Source organism: Monodon monoceros, unplaced genomic scaffold (genome assembly GCF_005190385.1).
Source record: "Monodon monoceros isolate NGI ecotype Baffin Bay Population unplaced genomic scaffold, NGI_Narwhal_1 Super_Scaffold_15, whole genome shotgun sequence".
NCBI classification, from domain to species: domain Eukaryota; kingdom Metazoa; phylum Chordata; class Mammalia; order Artiodactyla; family Monodontidae; genus Monodon; species Monodon monoceros.
The window spans coordinates 40,059,990-40,079,665 of record NW_021703771.1 but is presented as its reverse complement, the minus strand read 5'-3'; the positions used below and the strand labels follow the sequence as shown (position 1 = coordinate 40,079,665).

Here is a 19,676-nt window from a genome sequence, read left to right as displayed (position 1 = left end):
GAGTGAAGTGCCCTTAGGTAAAGTACCTTTTTAGGATAACACACTTAAACTCACAAGGTTCTAAAAATCAGAATGTTTCAGACTGCACTTGTTTACACTTCTGTGTTTTTAGACTATCCTAACAAAGTGGCAATATCCAAAGATACTAGATTAAGTATATATCTTTATGGTGATCCTTCTGTATGTATATGTGTGAATATATATGTATGCATTTATCTATGTATGTATGTGTATGTATTTATGTACATATATGAATGCCCAAGAAAGAAAAATCTTCAGGCACAAAAAGCCCGGGGGACCCTAGAACCAGAGAGGTAGAGCAGGAATCTACACTGCAGTGGTCCTAGTTTGGTATACCAGTGATGGCCAGTGGCCTAGAGCATTAGAGATAAGGCCTGCTATGTTGGGGGAAAGGATTGGAACTGAGTGAGATACTTGAAGCAGTGGGACCCTTGGAGGGCTACAATCTCGATGGAAGAGGGTTCTAAAAACTACGCCTATCCCCCTTCCTCCGAGCACAAGGAAGTCTACCCTTGCTATAGCTCTGGAGAAAATCAAATTTTCTCATGAGAATTTGAAAACTTCAGCCTGTTTAAAGAGTTGAATCCATAGTCACGTGGTTAAGAAATCCATAAGCTGAAAAATTTAGATATAAAACTGGTTCTAGGGGGTGATGTCTCAGGGGTACATGGCAGAAGCAAATGTAAAACCACTCAAAGGGACCCTTCAACTTGGACTACGAAGTATTTCCTCCAAAAAACAAGACCCACGTAAGATGAACTCCTAATAAAAAATTACAACTGACAAGGAAATGGCCCACCATGAGATAGAGTTAACAGACACATTATACACTGGGATTTTCAGTCCAAGAATTTGCGATAACAGAATAACAATCTTAAAGAAAGTATAATATAAATTATTAGATGTGATTAAAGGCATAAAAGACTATATAGAAACCATAAAAAATAAGACATGAAAAACAGGTAGATATAAAAAAGTACAAATAGACCTACCACAAAGGAAAAATAGTCACTGGAATGAGTTTAATGAATTAAACAGATTAGACACAGCTGAAGAGACTGTAAAAGTGAACTGGAAGATAAACCTGAGGAAACTGTCCAAAATGTAGTACAGAAAAATATGAACATTTATATTGTTTAAATAAGACATCTTATGAGTAGTTTGAACCTTAAAATGTCTTTCAGAAGATGAAGCAGTAAAGCTGGGTATTTGAACCACTGTGTGTAAAAAGTGGTACTAGAATTGTATGGACAGTATGGTAACCAGCAGCCACATGTTGCTACTGAGCACCTAGCATGTGGCTAGTATGACTGAGGAGATGAATTTTAAATTCTATTTACTTTTAATTAAGTTAAAAACTTATACTTGATTCAATTATTAGAAAACTCTTAGTAGGTCTGTTTGGAACAACTTAGGCATGTAAATCTACTTTGTGTGAAACAGATAAAATATTTGATGAAAATTTAGTGTCTGCATTGAGATGTGCTGTTAAGTGTAAAATATACACCAGATTTGACTTAGTATGAGAAAAGTAAAATATTAATTTAAAAAATAATTGAATGTTGAAAGAATATTTTGGATCATATATTATTTATATTAATATCCCCTTTTTAATGTGGCCATTAGAAAATTAAAAATTATATATATGGCTCATGTATTTCTGTTAGTGCTATACTAGAACACATACTTAAATACAAAATGTTTGAGATTTGAGTTAGTCCCTCAGATCTCAAAAATGCTGAAGGTTGGAGAGTAGGATGTGGGGAGCTAAAAAATCATCTGAAGACAGTTATTGCAGTTATAGGAAGCTGTAAAAGCAAAGGAGTTATCACTTTGTCACTAAAAATAAAGCCGCTCTAAGGACTCTGGCTGCAAGTTGTGACTTAAGTTTCAGATAAAATTTCAGTGTTTAGATTGAGAAAATTGTTTCTACAATTATTAAAGTGACTTTGAACATGGAAGGTGTACATATAAACATGTAAAATGTATATCATATTCACATACATACATGCATGTAAATACATGCACACACATACACACACGTGTACATATTTTTGGTTAGCTAAATTTCTCTGAGTTTACACACTCTAAACAGTGTAGCTTCTGAAATACTCAAGATAAACTCAGACTCCACTAATTCTCATTCTTCGTGTGCATATCATCTGGGGAACTTACTAAAAGTGCTGACTTTGAACCAGGGAATGAATATATAGTATTTGTAAAATTGCAGTCTTTTGCTAGTTCATTCACTTTATTTACCCACTGATCAAATAAATATTTGATAACATGAATTTTGAACCAGCTGCTAAGATGGAATCTTCTTTCCCCTGGATCTTCTCTTCTTCTTCTTAGGTCCCTTAGTAATTGCCTTGTTTACACTGTATTTCATCAGTTATTTCATGATTCATTAAGAAAGAATGCCACCAATTAAACTATGACACATCATTGATTTTAAGACATAGCCCTATTTCAGAGATGTTAAAAATGTGAAAAACCTGCATCTTTGATGAAATATAGCATGTGTTCCCTAGGTCTCACTTTGAGACCCAAAGTTAATACTGCTGATGGATATTTTGGCCTGGATGGCACTTCACACTTCCCTTCTCCATACCTGAATTCATTATGGTTTCCTTAACCAACCACTACTTTCTTCTGAATTCTGTATCTCAGTAAGTGACACCATCTCCAGGTGGTTCTCAGTCTACACTCTGAGAAACAGTATTCTTCAAGTAGAGTCTCTATAATTGTTGCTAGTGTTACAATTCTTACAGCTACCATCCAAGGGTTTGCTATTTCATTGTCCATGTTTTCTTCCAGGTAATTAATAAACATGCTAAGGACATCAACCAGCCTCACAATGTATCCTCAAAAATCACTCTGTACTGTTCTACTTAGAGAAGTGCCTGTTTGAGGCTACGCCCTGTTCCTTATCTTAAAACGGGCTCCCTATTTAGGACAACATATTCTCAGCCTGTGCTTCAGTATTGAAATATTCATTAAACCTTCACTAAAGCATCACTTTTATTCTAACTTTTAGGAAGGAAATCTGTCCTGGGTGTGACAAAAGGGTTGCAGTGAGGAAAAGGAGCCAGATGGTAACCACTTAATTCCAGTCATAACATAATCTGTAAACTTTCTTATGCTGGAAAAGACCCCATTCATTTGTATACTCTAAAATGGATGCAATCATGACTCAGTGGCACCAAGTGAATAAATATGGACTGTGTTAAACTTAATCTATGTGCTCTGAGGACACTGCCCTGTATTTTTGTCATTTATTTAGAATAAACCCATTAATATACTATACTCACCTTTAAAGCATTTCTCCCCAGAAAATCAAAATGACCCATTTAAAATATGCAAATGGTTTAGTGTCTCAGAGTTAAGACTTAAAAGGAGACTAAGAACGAAAATTTTGATAACACTTTCTACAAAAGTGCTTTATTTAAAAATACAGTCTTTTAAAAAAAGCGACAGCTTTTATATACAGTTCCTTAGTTTAGAAACAGTTAAAAACACAATGAAGTAAACCCATATTTTGAAATTATGATTTGTAACATACACAATACTGGTGCTGAACAAGATAGTTCAAATGTATGATTAACTTTTTGTCCCATCATATTTCAGTAATTCACATTTGTTAAAACCAGTGGTTGGGACTAAAGAAAAGCTCCTGTCTGAACTTTTTCCTCTCCAGGAAATGGTAGGCACCCTTCCCAGCAGATAAAGAAATAGAAATAACAGCAGCCAGGCAGTGTATTCTTATTTCTTTGAGTGCCTGTGTGTCCAAAAATACATCTCTACCACTTTTATTCTCTTTTTCTATTTTCTTCTTTGAAATTTATTTATATGTGGCTATAGCACCTGGTCATCTATACCAGGTCTTTTTAAATTTAATGTTTAAAAATGGAAGTTCTAAGGGTATGGAGCATGAACTGCTCTTGATAGCACAGGACTCAGAGCTAATGATGTTCCTAGGATATCAACACTCAACATGATTCTGGTCTCCAAGTCAGCACTCTGAGCAGCTATGAACCAATCTTTTACAGCATGGTATTGAAATATTTCACACTACATTCAAACATCTAACATAGATTTGTAAAAAAACAGGAGAAATGTCTTGTCAAACTAAAGTGCTCTTGGTTACTATATTTAAGAGGCTATCTTGAGTTCACAATCTGAAGTTGAAAAAAAATTTTTTTAACCGATCACAGTCCCTGCTTCTCAAACTGGGAAACTTAGCCATCTTTCTGGAGTGTCAATTTTACCCAAAGATTTGGAAAGAAGTTTAAAATTTTTCTCATCTTAAAAAGTTTTATTGAATATATTCATAAAAAAATCAGATTAATTTTAATAGATAAAACATACAGCTTCAAAGAAATTACAAGTTGACATTTTGAACTATGTCCTCACATCCAATCTCCTATGAGGAGTATTTCAGTAGTAACAACAGTGAAGAGGTGAGTGACCTAGGAGACCCTGATTTTTGAAAGTGTAGCCAGGTCTTTATTGGACAGTAAATACAAATACAGTTCAAAGTCTTGATTCATCCTCTTGAGTTCCATCTTCAAAAATAATGTAATTCTCTAATTATATACAATCCTGTCTATACTGATCAGGAAGAAAGTCAAGGAAAGAACTCTGGACTGATTTTTATTTTACATTGTTTAATAATTAGAGGAATGCTGCAGTCAGAGAAGATTGCTGGCTTACAACTAAACAGACACAACATATGTCATAAAAAATAGTGGAACTCGTGAATCCGAAAGATTAGAACTTGACCCACTGAAAATAATGGGAACAGTAACTGTGGGTGGTTTTATCCTTCTTTCAGATTCACGTTAAATTATACCATCCCTGTTCTTCCCTTTTTGTTGAAGAGGTAATCCACTAGGGATTCCTTCTTAGCTCTAAAGGGATCCTTTCAGTACGTCATGGGGGTAAACCCAAACTGCCTGCCAAAAATAACTACTTGTCAAATATAAAGTTAATGGTCATTCTCTGTATAAATAACATCTATAAAGAACAAAATGAAGTTGCCAATGAAATTATATGAGCCAAATTTACAAAGTTTTTTTCTTTTTAAACAATGGTTCAACTTCATAAGGCCACGTAAGAAAATCATAATCTGTAAATCAAGTTGTCATTTAACACATTTAATAATTAAATATAGTTAAATATGATATTGGATCAAAAATGATCCCAGATAGTATAAGGATTAATCCCATTAATCCCACAATTTAATGAGACCATCCCAACCACAAGTTATGACTTTAGATGTTTCATGAGGATGCCACACTGCACCTATACACACTTTATCATGAGCTTTGAATCTACTGTAGAGTTTTGTGGTCTTCCAGTCCCAGATGTTTAATTTTCCATTTCCATCTCCTGAAATCACATAGCTATAATGAGAAGAAAAATAAATTCAAATTATTCAAACACCTTCAACTGGTAAAGTGGGTGAGGAACAGAGAAATAATTTATCTTTTTCACCTTAACGTAAAAAAATCACCGTGATTATATAATACTTAGAATAATAAGGTAGAGTATAAAGCAGTCTATAATTTAAACTTCTATCAGAAAACCTCCCCACTGAGTGACCAATCTAAGAGTGAAAAGTTATTTTTAACTTGGAAGATTGGGAGAGCCAGGGGCCACAGTGAATGTGGTATCACAATCACTCTCTAGACAGTCAGAAACAGTGTAAGGGAACCAATTTCATACAGAGCCAGCAAACACATGTAGACCCATTCAACTATAGTGGACTCTACCACCTTCATAATTATTTTTGGCTCCAACAGCTTCTGAATATATCCAAGATTCACTCAGAGGTAGGAGTCTAAATCCCAATTACCAGGCTAAACATACAAGTTTATAGGGATTTCTAAATTAGTGATACCCATATATTTTAGCTAACAATAGGGGAATGAATGCAGAGTTTCACTCTTAGGAAGGCTGTAGGCTTCAGAAATCTAGTGTGACCAGAAGATGGATTTGAGGTTTCAGCACAGAAAAGCTGTAGTGAAACTGTTAACTTCAACCCTACAATACAGGATTAATTCTTCTGGTGCTCATTCAATCACAGCAATATAGAGATTACAGTCCTTCCAGCCTTGCTTAGAAACGCAGAAAGAAAGTAGGACATAGCCTATAAAGACAGGGATTCATTATGTGGTTAAAGGGCACAGAACTAAACAATATAAAGAGACTAAAGAACTTAAAAAAAAAGCCAAATGTAGCTGTCTTAATTTGTTCTTGCCTTTTATCTGGCATTTTGACAATCTGAACAATTCTCATACAATTACATATATAAAAGTGATTTGTACAGTGTTATTTGTACAGCAGTAGTTTATATCATTATATATGAATATAGGAATACATGAGAAGGTTTAAACTTACCTCATGTCTGGTGAAAAGTCTACCTGACAAGCATAGCCTGCTACCATATGGCCCTTAAAAATTTTTTTCTTATTTAATCTAAATCTGTTCTGTGCTCCAAAAATTAAGATTTGGTTGTCCATTGATTGGCATGCTAGCCATTTCCCTGTAAATTCAATAAATGAGACATTTTAGAGGAAGACTGAAAATTTTAAAAAGACTTTATTTAAATATGTTCAATCATTAATATTATTTTATTCCCAACTACTTCATAATAGTAGGAAAATTAATTTACCATATCACCTGTAAAGTGTTACAAATTTGTTGCTGGTGAGAGGTATTTGGATTTTGCTCATACAATCTTATATCATTTAGCACTTTTCCTATAAAAGCTTTTTTGTTTGTTTAAATTAGGATATACAAAAACTCTGAGTTTAGCGTTAATAAAACTAAATTTTATGAAATGAAATTAATTTGTAGTAAGTATAAACAGTAGAACCATGGAGAGAAAGAGACTTATTTATGTTAATTATGGAAACAGGAAGGATAAACTCCAGGTGAGAAAACCTAGGATTATTAAATAAAACTGTACAAAGAAAGATATGACTAAAAAAATTCTAGTAACTGTTGTTGTGGGCCACACTTGTTTTTAAAAAAATTTTTTATTGAAGTATAGTTGATTTACAATGTTGTGTTTAATTTCTGTTGTATAGCAAAGTGACTCAGTTATACAGATATATATTCTTTTTATATTCTTTTCTGTTCTGGTTTATCACAGGATATTGAATATAGTTCCCAGTGCTATACAGTAGGACCTTGTTGTTTATCCATTTTGTATATAATAGTTTGCATCTGCTCATCCCAGATTCCCAGTTCCCCCTCCCCCACCTCCCCTCCCCCACCTCCCCTCCCCCCACCTCCCCTCCCCCCTCCCCCAGCCACCACAAGTCTGTTCTCTATATGTGTTAAGTCTGTTTCTGTTTCATAGATATGTTCATTTGTGTTGTATTTTAGATTCCACATATAAGTGAAATCATATGGTGTTTGTCTTTCTCTTTCTGGCTTACTCCACTTAGTATGATAATCTCTAGGACCATCCATTGTGCTGTAAATGGCATTATTTCATTCTTTTTTATGGCTGAGTAGTATTCCATTGTATATATGTACCACATCTTCTTTATCCATTCATCTGTCAGTGGACATTTAGGTTGTTTCCATGTCTTGGCTATTGTAAATAGTGCTGCTATGAACTAAGGGTGCATGTATCTTTTTGAATTATAGTTTTCTCTGGTTAAATGCCCAGGAATGGGATTGCTGAATCATATGGCAACTCTATTTTTAGTTTTTTGAGGAACTCCATACTGTTTTCCTTAGTGGCTACACCAATTTACATTCCCACCAGCAGTGTAAGAGGGTTCCCTTTTCTCCACACCCTCTCTAGCATTTATTATTTGTAGACTTTTTAAAGACAGCCATTCTGACTGGTGTGAGGTGGTACCTCATTGTAGTTTTGGTTTGCATTTCTCTAATTAGCAATGATGAGCATCTTTTCATGTGCCTACTGGCCATCTGTATGTCTTCTTTGGATAAATGTCTATTTAGGTCTTCTGCCCATTTTTCAATTTGGGCCACCTTGCTTTTATCTACGCAGGATTCACCAAAGCCATTAGAGTCTTAACTGCAGTATCTTTACATCCTATATAGTTGTAAACATGATTAACTAAGGGATGACTCTAACAATGCTCACAGTCTGACTGGGTAAATGGCCTTGTTCAAGATGGGCACAGTATTTGTAATGGATGGTTTAAAAATACACTATATGAAATTCAGGTGCACAGTGACAAATGTGACTGTATACAATATAGTGATTATCAGAACAGCACCCAGTGAGGTTGCTCTTCTCATAAAAATCATAGGGCATTTGACAAATATCACTGATTTGCCTGTGGCAGATGCCCCGACTAGAAAAGCAAACTCTTTCTTGTCCCCTCTTCCTTGCTCTATACTCACAGTAGCTACTGAGTTCACAATGCTGCCCAAATATCGGATTCTCCACTTTAATATCATCATGTAGAATTATATCAGTATATCTGTAGTACTTGTACTTAGAAGGCAATGAATTATTAAATAGAAAACAGTATTAGACTTATCTTTTTAATTTTTGCCTGAAAAAATCTTTTACAGTAAATTGCTAAGGTGTTTTCTATGAGGAATCAGAACGAAATTTCCTATTCTCAGAAAGAAAAAGAGCTCACAATAAATCACTGAGCTGTTGAACATGATTCTGTTAGAAGGTAATTATATATAAAAAAAACAAATCCTGATTCTCAGATGGAAATCCTTAGATGCTCGGGCAATGTTAGTTGCAAATCATCATTTCTTTTATATTTACCTTTTAAAAATAACAAGAGAATGGGTGAGGTGACTCACACATGAAAACCAGTGATTATTTCTAATATTGAAAAGATTTCCTTATATAAGTATGGCACTGTGACACACTTCCCCTAGGAGGGAATGGCCAAGGCTCTTTTGAAAACAGAGCTCATTTAAAAACACTATCTACTAACTTACCATTTGGAGACAAAGTCACTGCAGGCATTGAGTGCATGCTGGGTTCTGCTATATACTTGAAATCCACAGGGATATCCCTAAAAATTAAAAATAGCATATCAGAATAGTAATTTCTAAAAGTACTTTTAGAATAATAATCTCTGAAACAAAAGAGATGCTCTCGAAATTATATATTTAATAAACCTTTCATGAAACTTCCTGGAAGAAGGAAAACCACAAAATGACATTCTATTGATTATTATAAAGCTTTTACTTTACAAATGACTTTCCATGATAATTACAAGTGTCAGTGATTTAGTTTTCTATCTCTATTTGATTTAAACTTTGGCCTTTATGTTAAAAAAAAATCTGTTACTATAAGTTCTTTAATAATGAACTCATCTAAAAATGTACCACGGTAGCCAGAAGCAAGATGTCTGAGGCAAGCCTACAGGGAAATATTCTTATTTTACCTGCCAGTCAACCATAACTTGTTACTCTGCAAGCAGGTGAGAGTGCTAAAGAGCTTTCAGCAATGCAAGCAGATAGATGGTAGGCAAAGATGTACAGGGATCTGCAAGCAGGTCGAGCCCATCCAGATGGGTAAGGGATGGGTAAGGTAGATTAAGTGCTTGGTACCTGGACATCTTCTATTTTCAGCTTATTTGTAAAGTATTCCAAATGTGTACAGTGTAGGAGAAGAAGCATTAAAATATTTTTCTTGTGAGTGATACAAAAGATAAAACAAAAACAACAAAAATCCAAAACTAGTCACCTAAATCTAGACCCATCCAAAATTCTAAGTGTCTTTTCATTTTTAATATTCTCCACGATAAAAAATTCTTTACTGATTCTGAAGGATTTTGGTCCTTCAGAGACCATGAGACATCAGAATTGTTTTTTATAGAGTAATGTGTGGGAAATGTAATCTGATGAATAATACAGACTATAAAGCACCAATTTCAATTTCAAACCATGGTTCAAGTTCAAAGACTTTGATTAATTAGAACAATAACAATAATAATAATTTGCCTTTTAAGTAAGCATCTTCTCTAACCATCTATCTATCAACCCGGAAGAAGAAGCAAATGATTGGAAAAAACTATCAGAGTCTTGGTTGGAGGAAAACATTTTCAGGTATAACCTGAAGAACAGTATCATTTATCAAATCTCCAACCCTTTAATACCTCTAAGCTACCAGTGAGAACTGACATTCAGAATGAATGACCCAAATGTATTGAGAAGAGCCTCAACCTTAAAAAGGTTCAACTACTTTTCCCTTCTCATTATTAGTGGCTGATAATTTTATAACATGAATTAAAAAATAAGAGCATTTTCTAAAGTTAATGATAGTTCAGGTTCATATCAATCAATGGTTTACTAAAATTTAAACAGATCCCTTCAAGGACTCTTGGTGCAATGAGCTCTATAACATGAAAAGAATCTGAACACCTGTGAACTTCATAATTGCTAGTAAAAATGCTAGGCATAGTTCTATTTAATAAACATAATACTATATTCTAATTAGAAATTGTAAATCAGTATAATAAGCTAGTAACTTATGTTACAAATAATCTTCAGTCTGGAAATGAGATCATCAAAAAAACAAAAAAAACAAAAACCTAACAAAAACCTATGAAATTTTAAAAATAAAAGACATTTGTGCCAACCACTGTAAAATTTTCTTTTAAAAACATTTTAAGAAAAATAAATGCCTTTGGGAGAAAACATGCCTATAATATCTCATGAATTTAGAATTTAGGCAATTAGGATACCACAGGATGCTCAATATCTAATTACAATCTCTGTTCTTCTTTAAAACTGTATAATAGTCTTAGTTTGTATAGTATTGTTTAAGAAAACCAAGGTTCCTTTGGGTGAACCTGGAGGGTAGGTGTTACGCTAAGTGAAATAAGTCAGACAAATACTGCATGGTATCACTTATTTGTGCAGTCTTTAAAAAAAAAAATCAAACTCATAAAAATAGAGAGTGGAATAGTGGCTGCCAGGGGCTGGGTGGAGGGGTGGGCAGGGAATTAGGCAAAGCTAGTAAAAGGGTACAAACTTTTATCTGTAAGATTAATAAGGTCTGAGGTTCTAGTGTATACACCATGGTGGCTATAGTTGATAATACTGTATTGCATAATTGAAATTTGCTAGGAGAGTAGAACGTAAGTGTTCTCACCAAACAAAAAAGTAAATATGTGAGGTGATGGATATGTTAATTAAGGGTTAATGAATTATTTCACACCGTATACGTATATCAAATAATTATGTTGTACACTTTAAATACATTACAATTTTATTTATACCTCAGTTTTAATTATACCTCAATAAAACTGGGGAGAAAAAAAGAAAAAGAAAAATCTTTGGAGTGGCTTCCCTGGTGGCGCAGTGGTTAAGAATCTGCCTGCCAATGCAGGGGACACGGGTTCGAGCCCTGGTCTGGGAAGATCCCACTTGCTGCGGAGCAACTAAGCCCGTGTGCCACAACTACTGAAGCCCGTGCGCCTACAGCCCATGCTCCATAACAAGAGAAGCCACCGCAATGAGAAGCCTGCGCACCACAACAAAGGGTAGCCCCCGCTCGTCGCAAGTAGAGAAAGACTGCGCGCAGCAACGGAGACCCAACGCAGCCAAAAATAAATAAATAAGTAAATTTATAAAAAAAAACAAAAAAATCTTTGGAATCAGTTTGATCTGAGTTTGAATTCTGGCTCTTTCGTTTCTTGTGGAACCTTGGGCAAATTACTTAATCTATCTCAGTTTCCTTATCTGTAAAACAGGAATAGGAAATACACCTATCTCGTAAGATCACTTGCCCATTAAATGAAATAGTTCATGTAAAATGCTTAGTGTGCCTGGGACATAGAAAGAGCTCAATAAATGTAACATCATTAATAATTATGACAATGAGTTCCTTAGATATTCAGTGCATACTACATGCCAGGCACTGTGCTGGTGTTGAAGACAGATGGAGAATTTGACTGACACAGTTCTTTCTCTCATGATTAAGAACTCGTCAGGATGCAACACTGTAAATCAACTATACTTCAAAAAAAATTAAAAATAAAAAAAGAACTCATCAGGGAAGAGAATAAATAAGCAAGAACTAAAAAAGCTGTGAGAAGCAAAGGGTTGTCTGTGGGATAATAGAGAAGATGCCTAATCTCATGTGAGGATTGGTTAGGAAGGCTCTAATAGCAAGTGAGAATTAAACTAAAATCTACAGGATGTCATCATTTATAATGAAACAGTATCATGAGTCTTAGGAGTATTTCTTAAGCTCTGAGAAGGAAAAAAAAGAAACATGATCATTTAATCAAAATATTTTACTGACCGATGCTCTAATTTAGAAAACATACACAAGTGTTCTAAAAGCCCTGTAACTGGTGCATCATTCAAACATTTACCAGTTTCTTTTATACTACTTCACATTTTCAAATGGAGCCGAAAATATCTGATAGAAACACCTGAAAGTTTAAGTATAATCAAACTGGTAAAGTACATAAAACAAAACAGCTATATGTACACTAAACTATCTAGCTTGTTGTGCAAATGGTCTATATGGCTCATATAAAACTATATCCTTATCAGGTCCTCTGCATGTAACATCATTTCTGAAGTAGAAGAGATCTTAGTTATAAGATAGTCTCAAACCATGGACATTAAGAATGACTATGTATAAAGTACAGTCAACTCTCCATTAATTGGGGGTAATTTGGAGGGGTATACTGGTGATGGGAGAAACAGCAGTTAAATTACATTAAATCTTCAATTACCCAAACTGTCCTGACAATGGTTAGGGACGTGCTCAGGTCCCCAAACAGACTCAGTTTCAGGAGGAAACTACTGCCTGTAGTTCAAGGCTTCTCACTTCCTACAGCTGAACAACTTCTGGGGGTAGGGAGATAGTTTCTAGTCCCCGCAAGGCTGTAACCACAGTTGAGTTGTGCCTTATCATTGACTATCAAAACAAGCTGGGTTCCAACCAAACATTAACTCTAACAAAAAGATTATTATGCATTGCTTTGAAAATCAACTATAAAACATGATCTATGATAGATACTTAGTGAAATTAGCTTTAGTATTTCTTGACTTTAGAAAAGTGTTTTTTTCTCTAGGAAAGCAAAATTAAGCAATATATTCTGATTATACTTTACAAGTAAAACATTATGGGCTATGAACAGCAGGACACAGGGGTGATGACATGGGGCAATTTTCAGTACTGAATAATCAAAATGCAGACATTTAAAAAATTAAGAGATTTTAAAAATATTTTCTTTGGGTTGGTTCTAAGGCTAGGATGTTATGTTCAATCCCTAGCATAAGCAATACAGTCTATACGTGTGTGACCCCTACTTTTCGTCAGTCATTTTGCAAAGATGAATAAGATACCTAATAAAGAATGTAAGATGGCACTATATAAGCTTTTTTACTAGTGCAAGAAAAAGGACTCAAAATACATATTCTTTAGATAGATTATCTAAAGACTATGAAAAGTAGCATGTTTAAATTTTTATTTTCATATTCTGGATACCTAAATAGTTAAACCAGTTTGACTGACAGGCCAGAGATCACAGTTGTGAAAATATTCAAATTGAAAGCCTTTCACTACAAAATTTTAAATTGTTTACTTTATATTAATTAGATTTTCTACTGATAAAAACTCACCATTCCCAAACTCTTAGGCTCTTATCATCAGATGTGCTCACAAATCTCCTATTCTCATCAACAAAAACAATGGTGTTGACAGCTCCCAAATGCCGATCATATTCCTGTACAATTTCTCCACTTCGAATGTCCCACTGTATATCAAATAAGAGAAATGGCAAAGAGCAGATTTATGAAAACAAAGATCATAACTGTGGAAAATGGAGAAGGAAAAAAGATCTCCAAAATCGTGTTTTTATAGATTCACTGCTTCCAAGACTAGAACATCAGCACTCCCTAGAAGTAGCAAACATTAAACAAGTTAATATTCCTTATTCTAGCCCCTCATACAGTGTAAAGCTCAGGAATCTTAATAAAAATATTGTGAAAAGACTTACTTACTTGCACAATCTTTTTATCAGACATCCCAGCCACAAAGAGATTTTGCTTATCTTCATCAGGATTAAATTTGACACAATAGGGTACTTTTCGGTTTGTAAATCTTGATATACACTGTCCTAAAACCAAAGACCCAAGTTAAAGTAGGTAAAATAAATTTGACCATTTAAAGATAACCCTGGGATTAAGATCTAGAGATCATTTGCTAATAAATTTTGAGGAATGGCAACCTACTTGTTCTTTACTGTAAACTACATTGTTCCTTTTCAAGGATTTTTAATGATTAAAAATAGTATATTCAAGGGGCTTCCCTGGTGGCGCAGTGGTTGAGAGTCCGCCTGCCGATGCAGGGGACACGGGTTCATGCCCTGGTCCGGGAAGATCCCACGTGCCGCGGAGCGGCTGGGCCCGTGAGCCATGGCCGCTGAGCCTGTGCATCCGGAGCCTGTACTCCGCAAAGGGAGAGGCCACAACAGTGAGAGGCCCGCGTACCGCAAAAAAAAAAGTATATTCAAAAGTATCTGTATCATCAATTGCAGAACAGATAAAGTTCTCCAGGTGATTACAATATGCAGCTAGAGGGGCTTCCCTGGTGGCGCAGTGGTTGAGAATCCGCCTGCCAATGTAGGGGACACGGGTTCGAGCCCTGGTCCGGGGGGATCCCACATGCCACGGAGCAACTAAACCCATGCGCCACAACTGCTGAGCCTGCGCTCTGGAGCCTGCGAGCCACAGCTACTGAAGCCCGCGTGCCTAGAGCCTGTGCTCTGCAGCGGGAGAGGCCACCGCAATGAGAGGCCCGCTCACTGCAGCTAGGGAAGGCCCGCGTGCAGCGGCGAAGACCCAGTGCAGCCAAAAATTAAACAAATGAATGAATAAATAAATTTATTAAAAAAAATGCAGCTAGAGTTGAGGACCACTGCCAAAGAGGTTAAGAGTATGGGCTTTGGCATTACAGAGACCTTGGTTTGAACCCAATTCGACCATTACTAGCTGTGTGACCCTAGAAAAGTTACCTCTTAAGCCTCAGTTTCCTCATCTATAACAATAATAGTATTTAATCTCATAGTGATATTTTAAGGATTGACCAAGATACTGCAATATAAGCACTTAGTACAATGCCTGGTAGACAGTGTTCTACTATTACCTATTTTCTTTATCCTTAAAACTCAGTAGGATGAAAGATGGTTGTCTAATTATATAAAATTATACTAGCCACAGCATGCTGATGTAATCAATATGTCTGTGAATATATAAAACCAATCTTTCCATGGAAGTTTAGACCTACATTTTAACCAATTGGGGCAATTAAATTTAATTCTGCTCATCAGGTATTTATTGTGCTTCTGTGTTGTGCAATGCAGTGTGCTAGGTTATGTAGGGGAACAAAAAGATCAATTAAATAGTCTACGGAAATTTTTAAATTTCCTTGTCTATCAATATATTTGCTTTATAAATTGTAAATATTTGGTGGAAAAGAAATTTCATAGTAAAAGAGCTACTTATATAGCTGAGTTTCAACTCTACAAACATTTTGGGATATTAGCTAATAGTCAATGATATGAGAATCAGCAGTTAGGGAAGGTACCATTTTACCACAGAAGACCACTCACATTGTTTCATTTAAAAACACTAATTTATAAGGTAAATAGATGTTAGTATAAGTGAGCTCTTACCTGTCTCAGTGTCCCAGAGCTTAAGATACCTGTCATAAGCTGCACTGAGGAACTGTGTTCCTGCAGTATTAAAGCAGATGTCCCTAACAGCTTTACTGTGACCTAAAGGCAGAGACAATAGAAATGGAGGTGAGGTGAAGTATGTTCTTTTAAAATATAAGCACCATAAGAGAAACAGCATTAAACAGTATTTTTCAAGCCACGCTGTGAGTCAAAATCACTGGAACCCCACATGCTGATTTACTGACTCAGAATATGTTATGTGTGGGCTTGGGAATGTAGGTGGTTTTTTTCCCCTTTGAAAAGCTCCTCTGGTGATTCTGATGCATAAAATTTAGGTAAGAACCAAAAGAAAAGATGTAACTTTGTTTTAAAAAGTCTCTCATGCACTCTCTTAACATGTTATACATACAGCTGATGACTAAACAGTCAAAAGAATTTAAGGAAACATAATAGTCCATTTATTGCCAATGAAAGAGAAATGGCTGGTGACGATCTGAAAGTTCACTCTGAGATTACTTGCCAAGCTGGAAGTGAAAACAAAGTGACCTAAACCTAAGGTTCATGAAGTTGTGGCCTTTGTTCAATAATTGTCTATTTCTGTGATCACATTCCCGAATTTCACAGAAATGGATTCAGAATCTCAGAGACTAAACCTTTTTGAAAACAAATATTAACTATTATTTAGTTTTAAAATGGCATTTGACAATAATGTTAAGGTGCTTTCCTTGGAAATCAATCTTGCCTGACCAGTGAATTCTTCTGAAAGTTACAGAGGCAAATAAAATATGATTAAATGAAAGCAGAAACTTTCCTACTTTTTACCATCCCACCATGACAAAGACTGCCAAGCACAATTGTGCAAAATGTGCATGGCACAAATTGTCAGCCGTACTCAGGGGTCCTGAACCACTACCACCGATGACCTCCAGTCATGGCAATTAGGCATTCTTTTGTACAGCAGGAGTCCCAGTCAGAGCTGCTATCATCTTTCTAAGTAGGAAATATTCAGTTTTCCACTGAAAAACTGCCAGTGCAGGGGAGACAGATGGAGATCAAATCCCCTATGTCGCAGGAGACATTTTGTTCCCTGTACACTGCTGAGAGCCTTCCCACAAGTCTTCTTCTGGGCTGCCCTGGCATCTCGGGCCGCATTTGTGCAGTGAGGCCCTAAAATCGTAACAAAGCACTGGCAAATGGACCCCCACTTAAATCTAAAAACAGAGCCAATATAATTCACACAAATACCATTTCAGTTTGGTACAGTTAAATTTCAAAACATAACTAGCCTTCACACAAAATCTGACAAAGACAATAAACTAGTATCTACCAACAAGGCTGTCCTCTTTTTGGCTTTCTTTCCTTCAAGGAATTCTCTCAACCTTATCTCTTTATCTGTTTTTGTTGCCAATTCCCAACCTCTCTGCAAAGCTCAACATCTGGCTATCTAATTGCTTACTGGACATTTTTATCTCAATATCTCAAAGGCAGCTCAAATTGCATTAGTCTGAAATCTCATCATCGTCCTGTGATGAGTAGCACCACCATTCCTCCAGCCACCTGAGAGTCACTCTAGATTCCTGCCTCACTCTTATCACTCACTTGCTAACCAAGTCCCATTGGTTTTAACTCTTTTTTTAAAATTTCTATCTTAAAATTTATTTTTTATTTATTTATTTATTTTTACATCTTTATTGGAGTATAACTGCTTTACAATGGTGTGTTAGTTTCTGCTTTATAACAAAGTGAATCAGTTATACATGTACATATGTTCCCATATCTCTTCCCTAACTCTTGTTTCTTTCCTCTCTCTCTGCTGCTTTAGTTCAGGCTCTCATTATCTCTAATCCAGACCAATGAAATAACCTTGTAAATCACTTTCTTGCCTCCAGGCCTGCCCCACCAAAGCATCCTCCATACTGCCACTGTGATCTTTGTAAACTTCAAATCTGATCACGTTGCTTTCCTGCAAGAGCAGTTCAGTGGTTGGCTTCCCAAGGCCCCCAGGACAGTCTAAAGGTCTTCCATACTCTGCCCTCCTCTACTGCTTTTCTCCACTGTCATCTCTTACTATATCCCTCAGGCTAACAATTCTGAAGTATAAGTGGTTCCCTCAAAACAGTATGCTTTCTCATTCCACTCTTGCTTTAGCTTCTGCTGCTCTCTCTTCCTAGTTCTTTGTCTACATGGGGAGACTTACCCCTCCTTCAAGACTCAGCTCAAGTCCATGAAGGCTTTCCTTCATATCAGTGTAGTAAAATTACTGTTAATGTTGTTATTGTAGTTTAAAAAGTCTTTCCAAACAGATTTATAGCCAGAGAGAAAAGAAGTATTACCAATAAATGTTCGCAGACAGCGCCTGTCTCCATAAACCTCCCATAGCTGGAGAAAAAACAACACACAGAAACATTAAATTTAATACAAGACTTCGATAAAATGACAACTATGAATCACTAACAATAGTCGTATGCCAGCTATGTATGTGCATATCTGTGTGTGTACAGGTTATTTAACCAAAGGCATTATATATCATTAAACATACTGTTCAGTGCTGTTAGTGACTTGCACTATTTGGACTACACACATACGCACGTGCACACACATACACACACACTTTAAAGCTAAACTCTGAAATCAAGAGAACTTAGATGGAGCTTATACAGGTGGTTTTCATTTTCTTCTTGTACTTTTCTGTATTTGATATATTTTCTATGATGAAAAGTTTCTACTTATGTAATACTATGAACTACTTTTAAAAGAATTATATGTTATTAAAATGATATTATAACATTTTGGTACTGAAAGGTTTTTTTTTAACTTTTCTGAAGTATTAACTTATAAAAGCTGTTATGAAAATGATAATCTAGACTAAAATACAACAAGTTCATAATTCTGATCACATCTAAAGTGAATTAATACAATAGCTTTGAAACTACCTTTATTCTTGCCTGCCTCAAATCCAATCCTTGACAGTGTTGCTAATGATCTAAAATAGAAAGCATTTCCTGGCCACCCAGTGCCTACAGGATAAAGTCTCAGTTCCCACAGCATACCAGGAAAGGACCCCAGGTCCTGGTCCTTTGCCTAGATTGTAGTCATTCTATGCCTCTCAGATTTTAGACTCTAGCAGTCACACCACTTGTGGTTTTCAGCACATACCAAGCTGATTCATTCTATTTACTCCTCTCAGACATACTCTCCCTGTGCCCTTCCCCTGCTTACTTAGTTACCTTCCTATTGAGGTATGCTTCCTCTCTGAAACCAGAATACCTTGCATCTGCCTCTACAATGATCATTTACATCATAACGAAACAATCACCTTAAGAGCAGGGACAGTGCCTAAACAATTTTTTTAAAATTTTATTTATCTATCTATCTTATCTATTTATTGTTTATGACTGCACTGGGTCTTTGTTGCTGCACGTGGGCTTTCTCTAGTTGCGGTGAGCAGGGCTACTCTTCGTTGCGGTACGCGGGCTTCTCATTGTGGTGGCTTCTCTTGTTGCCGAGCACAAGCTCTAGGCATGTGGGCTTCAGTAGCTGTGGCACGCAGGCTCAGCAGTTGTGGCTTATGGGTTCTAGAGCACAGGCTCAGTAGTTGTGGCTCACAGGCTTAGTTGCTCTGCCGCATGTGGGATCTTCCCAGACCAGGGCTTGAAACCGTGTCCCCTGCATTGGCAGGAGGATTCTTAACCCCTTGCCACCAGGGAAGCCCCTAAACAATTTTTCATCCTCAGTCCTTTGCACATAATAGGTACCTAATAAATGTTTACAGACGTGAACAAATTAAATTCTATGCTGGTCAAACAGAAGACCTTAATCTCAATTAACATAGTCTGTATAAACTGCAAGTTAAAGGAAATAAGTCTTTTTACTCCAAACTGTTGTCCTGTCATTTTAAGCCACTAAGTTGAGGCAAATGCCTAAATGGTTGCTCTCATCAAAAAAAGCTGCCTTTATATATTGTTACTACCCATGAATTATTTACAAAGAATA

At 35.9% G+C, this 19,676-nt stretch overlaps 1 protein-coding gene across 3 annotated transcripts in view; it reads right to left on the bottom strand.

The window, feature by feature from the left end:
* Positions 1–3,446: 3,446 nt before the first annotated feature.
* Positions 3,447–19,676, bottom strand: part of CDC40 (cell division cycle 40) — a 54,716-nt gene continuing 38,486 nt past the window's right edge. For 2 of the 3 annotated variants that reach the window (XM_029223704.1, XM_029223703.1), the window contains 7 exons: positions 18,017–18,062; positions 15,681–15,782; positions 14,008–14,123; positions 13,627–13,760; positions 8,974–9,050; positions 6,424–6,568; positions 3,486–5,426 (listed from right to left, as the gene is read on the bottom strand). In XM_029223704.1, the coding sequence (XP_029079537.1) occupies positions 5,249–5,426; positions 6,424–6,568; positions 8,974–9,050; positions 13,627–13,760; positions 14,008–14,123; positions 15,681–15,782; positions 18,017–18,062 (798 nt within the window). In that variant the 3' untranslated portion in view covers positions 3,486–5,248. Of the gene's footprint in view, positions 5,427–6,423; positions 6,569–8,973; positions 9,051–13,626; positions 13,761–14,007; positions 14,124–15,680; positions 15,783–18,016; positions 18,063–19,676 lie in introns of all 3 variants that reach the window. The other variant, XM_029223702.1, reaches the window with a different exon arrangement.